The sequence below is a fragment of the Anastrepha ludens genome, chromosome 3, assembly GCF_028408465.1.
Source record: "Anastrepha ludens isolate Willacy chromosome 3, idAnaLude1.1, whole genome shotgun sequence".
In the NCBI taxonomy this organism is placed as follows: Eukaryota; Metazoa; Arthropoda; class Insecta; order Diptera; family Tephritidae; genus Anastrepha; species Anastrepha ludens.
This window is the reverse complement of record NC_071499.1, coordinates 34,501,630-34,515,603: the sequence shown is the minus strand read 5'-3', so window position 1 is coordinate 34,515,603 and position 13,974 is coordinate 34,501,630. Positions and strand designations below refer to the sequence as shown.

At 41.8% G+C, this 13,974-nt stretch overlaps 1 protein-coding gene across 1 annotated transcript in view; it reads left to right on the top strand.

The window, feature by feature from the left end:
- Positions 1–13,974, top strand: part of LOC128857388 (dynein axonemal heavy chain 6) — a 47,354-nt gene that overhangs the window by 29,987 nt on the left and 3,393 nt on the right. Inside the window, exons 27-37 of the mRNA XM_054093130.1 lie at positions 20–286; positions 2,751–2,936; positions 3,023–3,372; positions 3,441–3,582; positions 3,642–3,983; positions 4,050–4,352; positions 4,418–4,776; positions 8,062–8,242; positions 8,315–8,875; positions 8,943–9,136; positions 12,313–13,381. Coding sequence (XP_053949105.1) covers positions 20–286; positions 2,751–2,936; positions 3,023–3,372; positions 3,441–3,582; positions 3,642–3,983; positions 4,050–4,352; positions 4,418–4,776; positions 8,062–8,242; positions 8,315–8,875; positions 8,943–9,136; positions 12,313–13,381 — 3,954 coding nt within the window. The remainder of the gene's footprint in view (positions 1–19; positions 287–2,750; positions 2,937–3,022; positions 3,373–3,440; positions 3,583–3,641; positions 3,984–4,049; positions 4,353–4,417; positions 4,777–8,061; positions 8,243–8,314; positions 8,876–8,942; positions 9,137–12,312; positions 13,382–13,974) is intronic.

The following is a 13,974-nucleotide window of genomic DNA, read 5'->3' as shown; positions in this document are numbered from 1 at the left end:
TAATCTGCTGCTTGTACAGGGTTGCAGTCGTGATGAAATCTATAAGTTTTTCATCAATCGCGTACGCAATAATCTGCATGTGGTGCTTTCTATGAGTCCAGTTGGGGATGCTTTTCGCCGGCGTTGTCGTATGTTTCCGTCCTTGGTGAACTGTACAACGATTGATTGGTTCTCCAATTGGCCGACTGAGGCGCTGTATTCGGTGGCATTGGGCGTGCTGCAGGATATCGCACGTGACAAGAATGATCGCATCGCGTTGGCCAGCACCACCGTATTTATGCATAAGGTAAATGAAGACAAAATAATTTTTAATTTTTTTTCGATATAAACTTTCGCTAGAGGGCTTTCAAACCAGACAGCTTTCACATTATATTTATGTGGAGCTCTACAAGAATATTAGGAATCCAGGCTAGTACTGGGAAGCAGCTGTCCAGAGTTAAAAGTTAGAATTTTGCGTAGATGTATTTTGATGCGAATTTTGAAGCCGATGAACATAAAATTTGGTCTACATAATGCAATCCATAGGATGACACACATTTTTTAAAAAAATTCTGCCCAGGTGATACATCGAAATTTTCATGAACTATTGCCTAGGAAACTTCTCTGAAACAACAACTCGATGGAGCGTATTTGGAAAACTTCTTGCAAAAAGGCGATCGGCGTATCATGAGACACACTCTCTCTCTCCCTCTTTCTCTCTCTCTCTCTCTCTATCTCTATCTGTCTCTCTCTCTATCTCTCTCTCTCTCTCTCTCTCTCTCTATCTCTCTCTATCTGTCTCTCTATATATCTCTCTCTACCTCTCGCTGTCTCTCTCTCTCTCTCTCTATCTCTCTATCTCTCTCTCTCCCTCTATCTATCTCTTATGATAATGCACTGGGTATATACGTCGCCATATTTGCCATGATCTAAGCACTAGACAGAAAAAGATCACATGGGCTAGGCAAACTTTTCTTATGAAGTCATGCGGCATCTCTCAAAGTGCATCGAAATAGTAAATTTAAAGCGTACCCTGCGTGCAAACTAAAGGGATGACGATTGTACCACCGCGTAGCATTACGCTCTACCTTTACGCCAAAGACTCATCCTAAGAGGCACTGAGCCACAAACCTCAATAAATTTAACTGGAGATATTTAGCCGTACCACAGTAGGGTGCACTAACAAGCCTTATAAACTGTCAAACTCAAACAATTTAACTCATAAACGAGCTCACCAAACGATAAGATAACTCTCCCGCTATCATCGCCTCTCTCACTCTCCCTAAGCTAATCAATGAGAATTAGCGAAGTTCATTGGGAATTAGCGAATTTATTCGAAATATGACATAATACATGGACACTACTACTACCAGCATACAGGGTTTGATTGAAAAGTAATGAGCTTTCCCGCGCGGAGCGTCTGCCAAGCAATCAACCGAATCGGCTGGTGGGGGAAAATGATGATTGGACCATCGAGGCGATCCAAAAAACTGTGACAGCCGAATTGAACGCGATTCCGACGGATGAGTTTAAAAAATGTTTCCTGCAGTAGAAAGACCGCTACTAGCGGTGTACTGGCGCTCAAGGGCCCTATTTTGAAGAATATTAGTTGTACATATAAGACAAGGTTTAATAAAACTGCTTAAAAAAAAAAAGGCTCATTACTTTTCAATCAAACCCTGTATTTTTAGGGGAGAGACACGTTCACCAGCCACTTCTGCTAACCTAATCTATGATAAGATAATTCATGCCCACAACGGGCTTCGAACCCTGGTCCTCATGGATGGTAGCCGCGCACAAACCATTAGGCTGCGGTGGGCGAACTAGAAAGCATATAGGTATACTCGTATAAATAGTTTTCCTTTAACACCTATTGGAGCGCAGTGCGTCAACTACACCTCTTCACCAACGGACACGGTTTTGAGCTATATATCCAGTTTGTTCAACGTAAGACCAAGAGAATTCATTTCAGCTTCTGTTGAGCTGATGCGTGGCCTACCCACTCCTCGCCCAGTTTGTTGGAAGGGTTCCAACGGAGAGCCTACTGAAATAGCTTTGCTACACTCAACATCTATCTCAAAGCCGCCTTCGAGGGTGACCATGCAGCCGAGGTGGCAAATTTTATCTACAGTTTCATGCCGTTGTGCGCCCACTGCAACCGGCTCTGATGTGAACCCGCTGAGATGCAGCTCTTTCATTTTTATAGGGTTGATCTTGATGCCGGTACCTTGAAGCTTTTTTCCTGTATACTTACAGTTTCCGGTCGCAAAGTTTATAAGCTAGTAAGCAGATATCATCCGCGTATGCCTGGTGCCTGAGAAATTGGTTTGTTTTTCTGCCATTAAATGCCTTTGTACTGATTTTCATTACTGAAAGCAGCTCACATCCTCGAGGGCAAGAAAAAACCAAATAGGGGACAATATGTATCCTTGTCGTACACCGCTTAGCACCAGGAAAGGCTCACAAACCGATTCTTTGAGCAGGACGCAGCAGCTTGCGTCTCTGTAGCTCTTCCGTGTCAGAGCAATTAGCTTACCTGGGTGACCTCTACTTCGAACTATAGCCTCTCGATATATACGTAGTCGCCACCTTAGCGCAGAGATGAACTTTTACATAACTTTCCTTGATTGTTGTAACGAACGTAGCTCATTAATGCATACGCATACAAATTTCGAAGGAAAGAATTACTCTGTAACCTTTCAGCAAGTACTTCGAAGCTCGCATTGTTCATTGAAATAAATATTTTCTAATTTCCCACATTTTCTAAACAGACCGTCGAAGAGGCATCGGTACGTTTTTACAAGGAAATGAAACGCCATTACTACACCACACCAAGCAGCTATTTAGAACTACTTAAATTGTATCAGAACTTATTAAAGATTAAGTCCGATGAGATAATTGCTAAACGAAAACGTATCGCAAATGGTTTGAATAAAATTTTGCAGACCAATGATGTTGTAAGTACTCATTAGTTTTGGTACTCAGTATCCAAAATCTACTTGCCAACATATTTCAATCTATTCGTCATACGCGCTCCATACAGATCGCTGTTATGCAAAAAGAATTAGAGGTTATGGTGCCACAACTGGATGAAAAATCAGCGATTATGAAACAATTGGTTGATCGCCTTAGCTTCGATACCAAACAAGCGGATCAGGTGAAGGAAGGCGTAATGCGCGATGAAAATGTTGCCAAGGAGAAGGCCGCAGTTTGCCAAGTGATTTCGGATGACGCCAACAAAGACTTGGAAATCGCTATGCCAGCTTTACGTGATGCAGATGCAGCCTTGAAAAGCTTAACAAAAGCGGACATTAATGAACTAAAATCCTTCACCACGCCACCCGCTTTGGTACAGTTCACCATGGAAGCGGTGTGCATCTTGCTTGGCTCTAAGTACCTACAAACATACAATTCACACCAAGGGTAATGAGTGTATAATGAATGGATATTCATATTTTCAGAACCGACTGGGCCTCAGCTAAGCGTATAATGGCAGATGTGAATTTCTTGAAGCGCCTAGTTGAGTATGACAAGGAACACATCAAAGAAGATGTGCTTAAGAAGTTAAAGAAATATATTGAGCACAAGGACTTTCTGCCAGTGGTAGCTATTGATTTCAGTTTCTAGCAATTCCTCTATACAATTATGCATTCTTGCTGCAGAAATTGGAAAAAGTGTCAAAAGTTGCGTCCTCTGTCTGCATGTGGGTCATCGCCATGGACAAATTCTCTAAGGTTTACAAAGTAGTAGAGCCAAAATTGAAACGCAAAGAAGCAGCGGATGCCGAGCTCAAAGCCATTATGACTGTGCTTAAGCAAAAGCAAAAGGAATTGGCTGCTGTAGAGGCTAAAATTCAAGCACTACAAGAAGACTTGGAGGAGAAAAATCGTGAATTCAAAACCATACAAGATGCAGTCGATTTGACATATGGGCGCCTAAATCGCGCCGGTCGCTTAACCTCCGCTCTATCCGAAGAGGAAATACGCTGGAAAGAAACAGTGAAGGTAACCAATCAACAGCATAATCTTTTTGCATCAGCGCTAACTGCATAATCTCTTTTTTGTACTTAGACTCTAACACAAGATCTGAAATGTGTGCCGGGTGACGTTTTGGTCTCGGCAGCTTGCGTCGCTTATCTGGGCGCTTTCTCGACTGAATATCGTGATGGAATGTGCACACAATGGGTGACCAAATGTCAGGAACATCAAATACCATCAAGCGGTGAATTTCTGTTGCTCAAGGTGCTTGGCGATCCATATGAAATGCGTCAATGGACCATGGATGGTCTACCTAAGGACACAGTATCCATTGAGAATGGCCTCTATGCAACACGTGCACTGCGCTGGCCACTTATGATCGATCCGCAGGAGCAGGTATTCACTTATGAGTGTCAATAAATTAAACTTTCTAATATTATTATATATTACCTGATTTGTAGGCTAATCGCTGGATTCGCAACAAGGAGAAGGCAAATGGTCTGATCGTCTGCAAAATGACAGATGGCAATTTATTACGCACATTGGAAAATGCTGTGCGCCAAGGACTCCCAGTGTTACTGGAAGATATCGATGAGAACATTGATCCCTCCATTCGTCCAATTCTGCAGCGAGAGACTTACCTGTTTGAGGGACGCGTCTATTTGAAGCTGGGCGATATGGTTATTGACTATGATCAAAATTTTAAGCTTTACATGACTACGAAATTAGCGAATCCACATTATTTGCCAGAAATTTGTATTAATGTTACGCTGGTGAACTTTTTAGTTACAGAAAGTGGACTTGAAGATCAGCTGTTGGCGTAAGTTGAAAAGTTATACAAAAAAATGGCAAGCGGTAAAATATTTACCATGAGAATTTCAGTGAAGGAAAATTAGCTTTCGTAAAGAGAAATGAGCCATCATGAGGCACTTTCAGACATTTATTTCCCATCGATTTTTCTAAACTAAGCTCTTCTTCATGCTCTGTAAACTTTGTAAGACCCCTTTGATTACAAACTTGATCAGAAGGTAAAAAGTGAAAGAGAGGAGATCACATTTCCTTTAAATCATTGTTTTAGGTACTCAATTTTTTGTTTTAAATCTGGCTAAGCGTGCACCCCGAGCGTTGTCTGGATCCCTAGAAAGAAAGAAAGATTCCTGCATTGCAACCTGCCAGTAGGCGAATTGATTACAATACAGTCAGCCATGCCCAGTATGTGGATATCTTTCATTCATTCGCGTGCGCTTGCTTTTATTCTCAATCAAGCTTTGAATTCGATGAATTGGCCAACTGTGGATTAGCGATTACCCCATAGGGACCAGCACCAATAACCGAAATCAGTTCTACAAGAATCATGAATTTGATCACTGATTATGTACGCAATTTATATAAAAAGTGATAGTCCGGTCTAGAACCTTGCAGAGCTGCAAAGTGTTTTGTGAGGAGTCCGAATAGAAAACTGTCGAACTTTTTTGTAAAACTTGGTAGAAAAGACGTTAGACACATAGGGATACAGGCCATAGGGTCAGCATTATAAACACCACTGAAATCATTAAGGGCCCGATTTGCCTGTCTCACTTGGAGAAGCCGGATAGCACTAAACATTTCCCCTGTGAATGTCCTGCCTTTTCTAGAAAAAGGCTGAGAATTTTGAGTTCCGATGTCTTGAAAACGAGTCAAATTCGTACCCTCAAACTGGAGGATATTTTCAGATTTGCTAAAGAATCTGGAAAATTCTCACATGACTTGCTATCTCTGTCTCTGTCTCTGTCTCTTTTTTTCTTTTTATTTTTGTGGAGGAGGAAGCCCATGGCCATTGTGGCCGTCAGTGTGAAGTTTTAACCCGGACTAAACCCCCCCTCATGTCCGAACGGTTGCTCCTTCCGAAACTTTACCTTTCAGTAATACGTTGGGAGGCCGTTATGGAGTATGTTAACTGAAATTATTCAGTCTCTGTCAGTACGATAATCTGTTCGATGTTCGTCTAGCAACGACTCTTCAGCATTTCTATCAGGTTGGATATCAAGCTGTGGTTGGCGCAGGTTCGCCTTTCGGACCCATTCTTCAACACGAAGCTGTACTACTTAATGCTCGCTATTTTTTAGGTTTATCGCACATTTGCATCGTAAGGTTTGGCTCAGTGGGATTCTCGCCAAAAACCATGCAAAAGTATTCTCTTTCGGTGTAGAAACGCGGACACCGGAAAAGCACATGCCTTGCACTCTGTGGTTCGGCAAGGCTGACCGGACAAAGCATCCGTGACCACTCAGCAGTTGCGTCACGTAGAAGTCAACTTCCCCGTGCTTCCTTCGGTACCATTTCGCTATGTCTGGTATCAGCTTGTCTGTCCAACTACCATTTTTGAAAGGTCCCAGTGTTGCTGCCACTCTCTGATGGTTCGCTGCCTATCTTCTTCTTTAATAACACTGAGCGGTAGATTATACAGCCTCTGCAGCTCTTTGATTGAGGGATCTATAGGAATTTTCCTCTATATGACTGCCATGGCATCGTCTGAAGCAGTGCGATAAGCTCTCGCCATTCTAAGCGCGCTTAGTTTGTATGTGGTTCTTATTTCTTTCATACGCGATTTTTTCATTTGCCCAGATCGGGCTAGCTGTGCTTTTTTGCTGACTGCCTCACAATTATCCTTAAGCGTTATTTTTGGGTCAATGATGACACCTAGGTACTTCAAGTACGGCTGGGACCTTATGGTGTGCTCGCCTACCGTGATCGCGATCTCTTCACGTGCCCTCCTTTTGCTTAGCAAGACTATTTCCGTCTTCTGCGCTGCAAATTCCAGTTTTGCTGCTATCAACCATTTTCGTATACGCGATTGCATATGGCCGTCAGTCGCTCGAGACTTTTATCTACTACCACCAGCGCGATATCATCAGCGTACCCAACAAGTGCATCTGAATCGGTCTCTGTCTCTTTCTCTGCATCTGCCTCTGCCTCTGCCTCTGTCTCAGTCTGTCTCTATTCTATCCTATCTCTTTGTCTCTGTCTCAGTCTCTATTCTATCCTATCTCATTCTCTCGGTCACTTCTCTCCTTTTCTCCCTGACTCTTTTACTTTCCAGAGCTTCGAATACAATGAACGTGAGTGTTTTAAGAGTTACCATTCTCTCAGTGCTTCGTGGCTCGCCATTTTTAAATTTCAAATTTCAAAAATACTTTGAATCAAGTCAGTCTACAACACGCAGGCCATCAATATGTAGACTACGAAGCCCACTTCTGAGGTAAATAGACAGGTCTTGTCTAGAAGGAATGAACACACAACTAAGTCCCTCATTAAACCAGATCGCCTTTCCATTAGTAAAGTACTACTGTCACCGAGTACTTTCTAATGGGACCTGAAATCTGTAACCATCTACAATATTTGACCACATCGCGACTTAGTGAGGAAAGGCTTGTGTCCAAACAAGTCGTATTACAATGGGCCTCCACATCCTTATGGAGAGTGTCAATCACCGTAACCATGCATCGCGCTAAGCAGTACTCAATTTGCTTGTGATAATTATGAGTTTTTGAATAGCTTAGATTTTACATTCTACTCTTACAACAATCTGAAGATTTATCCTTCATCAAATGGTTGTCATTAGCTGCCCGTTTTCTTTTTCGCGGATCCAAGGTGTTCGTTCACTGCTGCCTCATAAGTTGAATATTTTATACTGAACTCAAAATAACTTTTTTTCAAGCTCTCAGCCATTTTTTTTCATATTTATTGAAATGCTTACCAAACCCAAGATCTGCATATGTTTCATGGAAACAAAAATACTGTAGATATACAACCAACAAATTTACTTCAGCTTCCTTACAAAAATCTAACCATCAAAGGCTTGGACTTGCAAAGGTCACGTGATAACGTCCACTAGAAATACAGAGCTCTAAAGGCTGTAGCAAAACATATTTGATATGATAGTCCCAGTTGCAGTCCAGCAGAATTGAAACGTCTTGCATCTAACAAAGTGTTTATAGAACTCCCCTCTATTTTCCACAGAAATCTTCATTTCCGACTAGTGTTAACTTTTCTACATTTCCCTTTATTATTTATAAAACTACATTTAAAATTCTTCACACTTCTCAACGTCTCTCTTTTCATCCAGCGATATTGTGGCCATTGAACTGCCTGCAATGGAAATCCAACGCAACGATCTCATTGTGAAGATCAACACAGACAAACAACAGTTATTGGCATTGGAGGATAAGGTGCTAAAATTGCTCTACAACTCACAGGGTAATATTTTAGATGACGAGGAGCTCGTTGAAACGCTTAATGATGCCAAGGTAAATATTCATCAATATCATCTTCAGCGGATTGCGCTCATCAACAACTCTTGTCGAACAATAATCCGTTAGGAAACCTCGCTTATCATTGCAACACGTCTCATTGACACTGAAGAAACGGAAAAAGTTATTACGGCCACACGCGAAAAGTATCGTTCGTTGGCTTCACGTGGCGCCATATTGTATTTTGTAGTAGCCGGTTTGGCCGATGTGGATCCTATGTATCAATACAGTCTTAAGTACTTTTCACAAGTGTTCTGTAACGTCATACGTCTGGAACATCCTAAGCAAACGATCGAGGAGCGCATAACCCAGTTAAAACTTGATGAGTTAAAAGCGATTTTCGAAAATGTTTCACGCGGTCTATTCGAAAATCATAAAATTATATTTAGCTTTTTGTTAGCGACGGCAATTGAAAAGCAAGAGGGTCGCATTTCTCAAACTGATATGAATTTTTTGACGCGTGGCAAAGTGGGTGCCGTGCCTTATAAACCAAAACCAGATGAATGTTTGCTAACCGACGAGGATTGGGAGACGTGCATCTTTCTGGAAGAGGAACTGCCGGATTATTTTGGAGGCTTTACCTCGGCACTAACTAAGCCCTTCTATCTGCAAATACTCCATACCAAGGAGGTGAGCCTGAATTTGAAAGAAAATCGTAATGTAAAATTCCATCACTTATTGTATTGTTGTATTACAGGTTTTCAGTTTCTCTGACTCAAAAGCTACACCCGTGGACACTTGGAATAAACGGCTTACTATTTTCCATAAACTAATGTTTATACGCATATTTCGACGCGAGCGCTTTCTACTCCATGTTGTGGTGTACTTAATTGCAACCGTGGGTAAATACTTCACGGAGGCATCCGCAACAGGCAACCAATTGAAAACTGTGTATGTAGTAATGTAACACAAATAAAAAACTTTCCAATAGGGCCTTAACATAACTTTTGCATAACCCAGGAGTAAAAGTTGTAGCGCTTCAAATGGGAAAGAGGGTTTACTGAATTTAATTTGATCCTGTGAGGGTATAGACCGCAATAACTGTGAATACTGAATTGGCGCGTCCACTTCTGTTAGGTTTTTGGCTGAGCTCCCCCCTGTTTGTGGTGTGCGTCTTGTTGTTGTTGCACAATTGGTGGAACCCTCAGGTTTACTGGATTTAATTTGATCCTGTGAGGGTATAGACCGCAATAACTGTGAATACTGAATTGGCGCGTCCACTTCTGTTAGGTTTTTGGCTGAGCTCCCCCCTGTTTGTGGTGTGCGTCTTGTTGTTGTTGCACAATTGGTGGAACCCTCAGGTTTAAGCCTACCCCGAAGCGCAAATGGTTTTTTACAAGGAGCTTTTTCACAGCAGAAATATACTCGGATGCCATTTCCTGCCAAGGGGCAATCACTATTAGAAAACACTTCTTCTATCATTTTGCTGTTTTATGCACGGAAATTCGAACCTACGCACTCCCGAATGGTAGTCATGCACTATGCATTCGGCTACGGCGACCGCTAATACTCTGACGGCTGTGATTTTTCGATACTTCGACCGGCACAGGGGCACTCAGCAATGAAAATATTGCATGTGCAGCTAGTCTGGAGCTGTGAGAGTTTTCGAAGTGGTTCTGTCCAATATGGGCGACGTTATTCCGGCAATAGAGTCTCGAATGTTACCCTCAAACTCATTCAATCACCAACCACTTTGGCTTATTAGCGTAGACTAAGCACTTAACAAAGCCCCAGAGAAAATAAACGAGTGATGTGAAGTTACATGATCGCGGTGGCTAATTGATGCATGCTCGCCGTGAGATGATCCAGTTGCCATATTTGTCCGTCACAACTTCGAGCGTTGCGTTGCATTTATGGAATGTAGCGCCATCTTGTTGGAACCACACCTCAGATATGTGGATATTGTCGAACTCTGACCACAGAAAGCGATGCTAACCGCTGTATACCCGGAGCCATTGATGGTGGAGTTTGATATATTAATGCTTGGTTGAGCACTAACTTTAGTGGCCGCTGAAAAATAACAATTGAAAAAACTATAATTGCTATCTGGCCACTCGTTAATTTCGAACAACTTTCAAACATGGGTCGTTCACAAATTTACCCATTGTCAGCTCGTAACAAAAAATAGGGTTATTATTCGTGTTTAACCCTTTAACGGCCGTTAAATTCGAGTCCTTTATCAATAATAAGAACTGAAAGATTTCTTGTGCCCTCCATTCATCACAATTCCCGTGACCTCAAAAACCAAGAACTGAGCTGGGTTGGGCTGAGCGTATGTGCCATATCACGCCGAGGTGTCTACTTCTTCTTCACGCTATAGCTTCGCATTCGAGGTAAAAGTGTGTTGAAGTTTTTACTAATAACGGAAGTCTGTCGATGCTGGTTGCGCAATGCCAATGATCTGTGTGAATGCCTATGAGCAAAATTTGGTGCTAGTTAATGTCTCGTATCCCCTAAAATACCTTCGAATCGCAGATTGTAGATGGAGAGACCAGATGAAATGCAAAATCAGCAGGAAGTTAAGGCCCACCTACAACCTCAAGCAATCGTCGACATTGATAAACATGAAACGACGGGACGCCTGGCGACTAATGGCAGTCATAAATGGCTTCTGGTCTTCTCCGATAGACCGCCAAAATGGGCATCCCTCACAACACATTGTAAACAACCAGATAAAAAGGAAACAATCTTCCATTTCCTCTGTGAATGCCCTACCCTATAGAAGGACTGAATGTTACGTCTGGGCAAATCGCTGTTCGAGAGTCTCGAGCAACTGTCTGGCTTAGACGTCAACAGCCTAATAAGGTTCCTAAACCGCACATCCAGTCTGTCATCATACACTTGCTGTAAATAACTGTTAAACAAGTTGGTAACGAGGATATGGCAGCAAAATGGTGCGGAAGCGCTAGTTGGATTCTGGATGAATCACCACTCCAACCAACCAACCAACCAATGTCTCGTAGCCGTCACTCTTTGCTTCAAATCTCTCCCTTGATGGTATGGCGTCCCATGGAAATCTCTGTTGTCAAAAATTACTCAAAGCAATGGACAATTGGCAGCCGCAATGACCAAGTGGGTTGGTGCGTACCTACCATTCCAAAATCCGTAGGTTCGCATCTCCTTGCATGAAATACCAAAATGTTACAAAAGTTTCTTCTAATATCGGTCACCCCTCCAAGTATTTCTGTTATGAAATAGCTCATCAGTAGTCTTAAAATTATAGGTCCCTCCATTTGTGAAGAAACATCAAATAAGAGGAGGAGCTCGGTCAAACACCAAACTGAAGTGAACACACCAATTATTTATGTTTATTTTCAATGTTCTTCCTTACACTTTTAGAGGTTCCGCCCGTCTATTACTTCTTCTTCTTCTTCTTAATTGGCGCGACAAACCCTTACGCGATTTTGGTCGAGTTTAACAAAACGCGCTAGCTATTTCTTTCTCGTGCTAACTCCATTTACTTTTCCAACGTAGAGAAGGCCTTCCTCTTGCTTTGCTACGACCAGCTGGTACCGCTTCGAATACTTTCAGAGCCGAAGTGTTTGTATCCATTCGGACGACATGACCCAGCCACCATAGCCGCTGGATCTTTATTCGCTGCGCTATGTCTATGTCGTCGTTAGGCTCATACAACTCATCGTTCCATCGCTCGCGATATTCGTCATCGCCAACGTGCAAAATTCAAAATATCTTGCGCAGAATCTTGCTCTCAAACACTCCAAGTGACGCTTGATCGGATATTGTCATCGCCCAAGCTTCTGCGTCGTACTTTAGAAAGGGCATAGTGAGAGCCTTGTAGAGTGTTAGTTTTGTTCGTCGAGAAAGGACTTTAGGTACTCAGTTACCTAGTTAGTCCAAAGTAGCACTTGTTGGCAAGAGAGATTCTCCATCTATCACTACGTACGTCAAATTAAATTTGTATTTGTACCATACTTTAATAGTGATATTATTATTTTTGTGGAAAGGACAAACATCTTAGAGTAATTAAATACAGAATTGTTATGTCCCTATTGGAAAACGCATCAGCTGAAACTCAATCTAAATAAACTCTCCTTTTCTCTCCCCAGTTTTGGTGACACCAACAACTTAACACCAATGGTATTCGTGCTCTCCACTGGCTCAGATCCCATGGCCGCTTTTCTCAAGTTTGCCGATGAAATGAAATACATGGATAAATTCTATTCGATCTCACTCGGTCAAGGACAAGGACCGATCGCTGAAAGTTTAATAGAAAAGAGCTTGCGTCTAGGTCACTGGGTATTCTTGCAGAACTGCCATTTAGCTACATCGTGGATGCGTCAAATGGAAACCATTGTGCGAAATATCACATTGGGCATCAGCAAAGCTCATGAGGATTTTCGTCTATTTCTTTCCTCCATGCCAACAAAGAACTTTCCCATTAGCGTATTACAAAATTCGGTTAAATTGACCAATGAACCACCAAAGGGCATCAAAGCCAACGTATTGGGTGCTCTAAATGATTTGGAGAAAAACTTCTTCGAGACACATGCGTTGCGTGAAAAATGGCGTGCCATCGTATTTGGACTTTGCATGTTTCATGCTGTCATTTTGGAGCGGCGTAAATTTGGACCGCTCGGCTGGAATATCACGTACGAATTCAATGAAAGTGATCGTGATTGTGGCCTCAAGACATTGGAATTCTTTATCGATCGACAAAAAGTGGAAGAAATTCCATGGGATGCAATTTTTTACATTAATGGCGAAATCACTTGGGGTGGACGTGTCACCGACTATTGGGATCAACGCTGCTTGAAAACGGTGTTGAAAACTTTCTCATCGCCACGTATTATTGAACCTGGCTATAAATACTCACGTGGTGATCCCTACTATTGTGATCCACAGAAACTAACTGTTGATGAATATATACAATATGTACAAAATTTCCCAACGATAGAAGATCCGGAGATATTCGGCATGAATCAAAATGCTAATATTGTTTTTCAAACACAAGAGACAAACTTCTTTATTACAACACTCTTGATGGGACAGCCACGCGCAGCAGCTGATGAGGGGCAAGCGGAGGAAAATGAGACAGCGGTAGAGATTATTAACTACATACAAGGCGTGCTGATGACAAAGATAAAGCGAGATGATCTGCATGAGTCGCTGACAATTGTAAGAATATAAACTCTAAGGGGCCACTTTCTCAACTAACCAATAACGTGGGTTTTACCAATCGAAACGATAAACTGTTCTTAACTTAAAAGTAACCTTTAACTGTGCTGGTTTTCTCAACTCACTGACAAAGCTAGTTCCAAAATTACAGCAAGGCTAGCGTAAAAATTTATTTATTTAATATCTTCGATTTCTAATTACAGATTTTAAAGGGCACATCAACTAAACTTTAAATATTTTTATATGCTCGAGAATGAAACAAGTTTTTGAGAGAACGGGCGTGTGTCCACGTGAGCTGTATTGTTGAAAATTAGTTGAGAAAACGGCTCTAAGTTAATTATGCCGATCAAAGATTTATTGATTTTTCTTAAATCAACTCCATCGAATTGTTCTTTATTCATTTAAATATTTTTTTAATCTATCCGATTTACGGACAGATCGAAGAAGATCTTCGAGCTTTGATGAGCTCAAATTTTCGCCGCTCAGCACACCTTTCATATCTGAGATCTCTAAGACCTCTAGACCAAATTTCTTTATTGGCGGGGCAAATATTCAAAAAGTATTCCTTCGTTTTCCCCTTTACATCTAAAGGC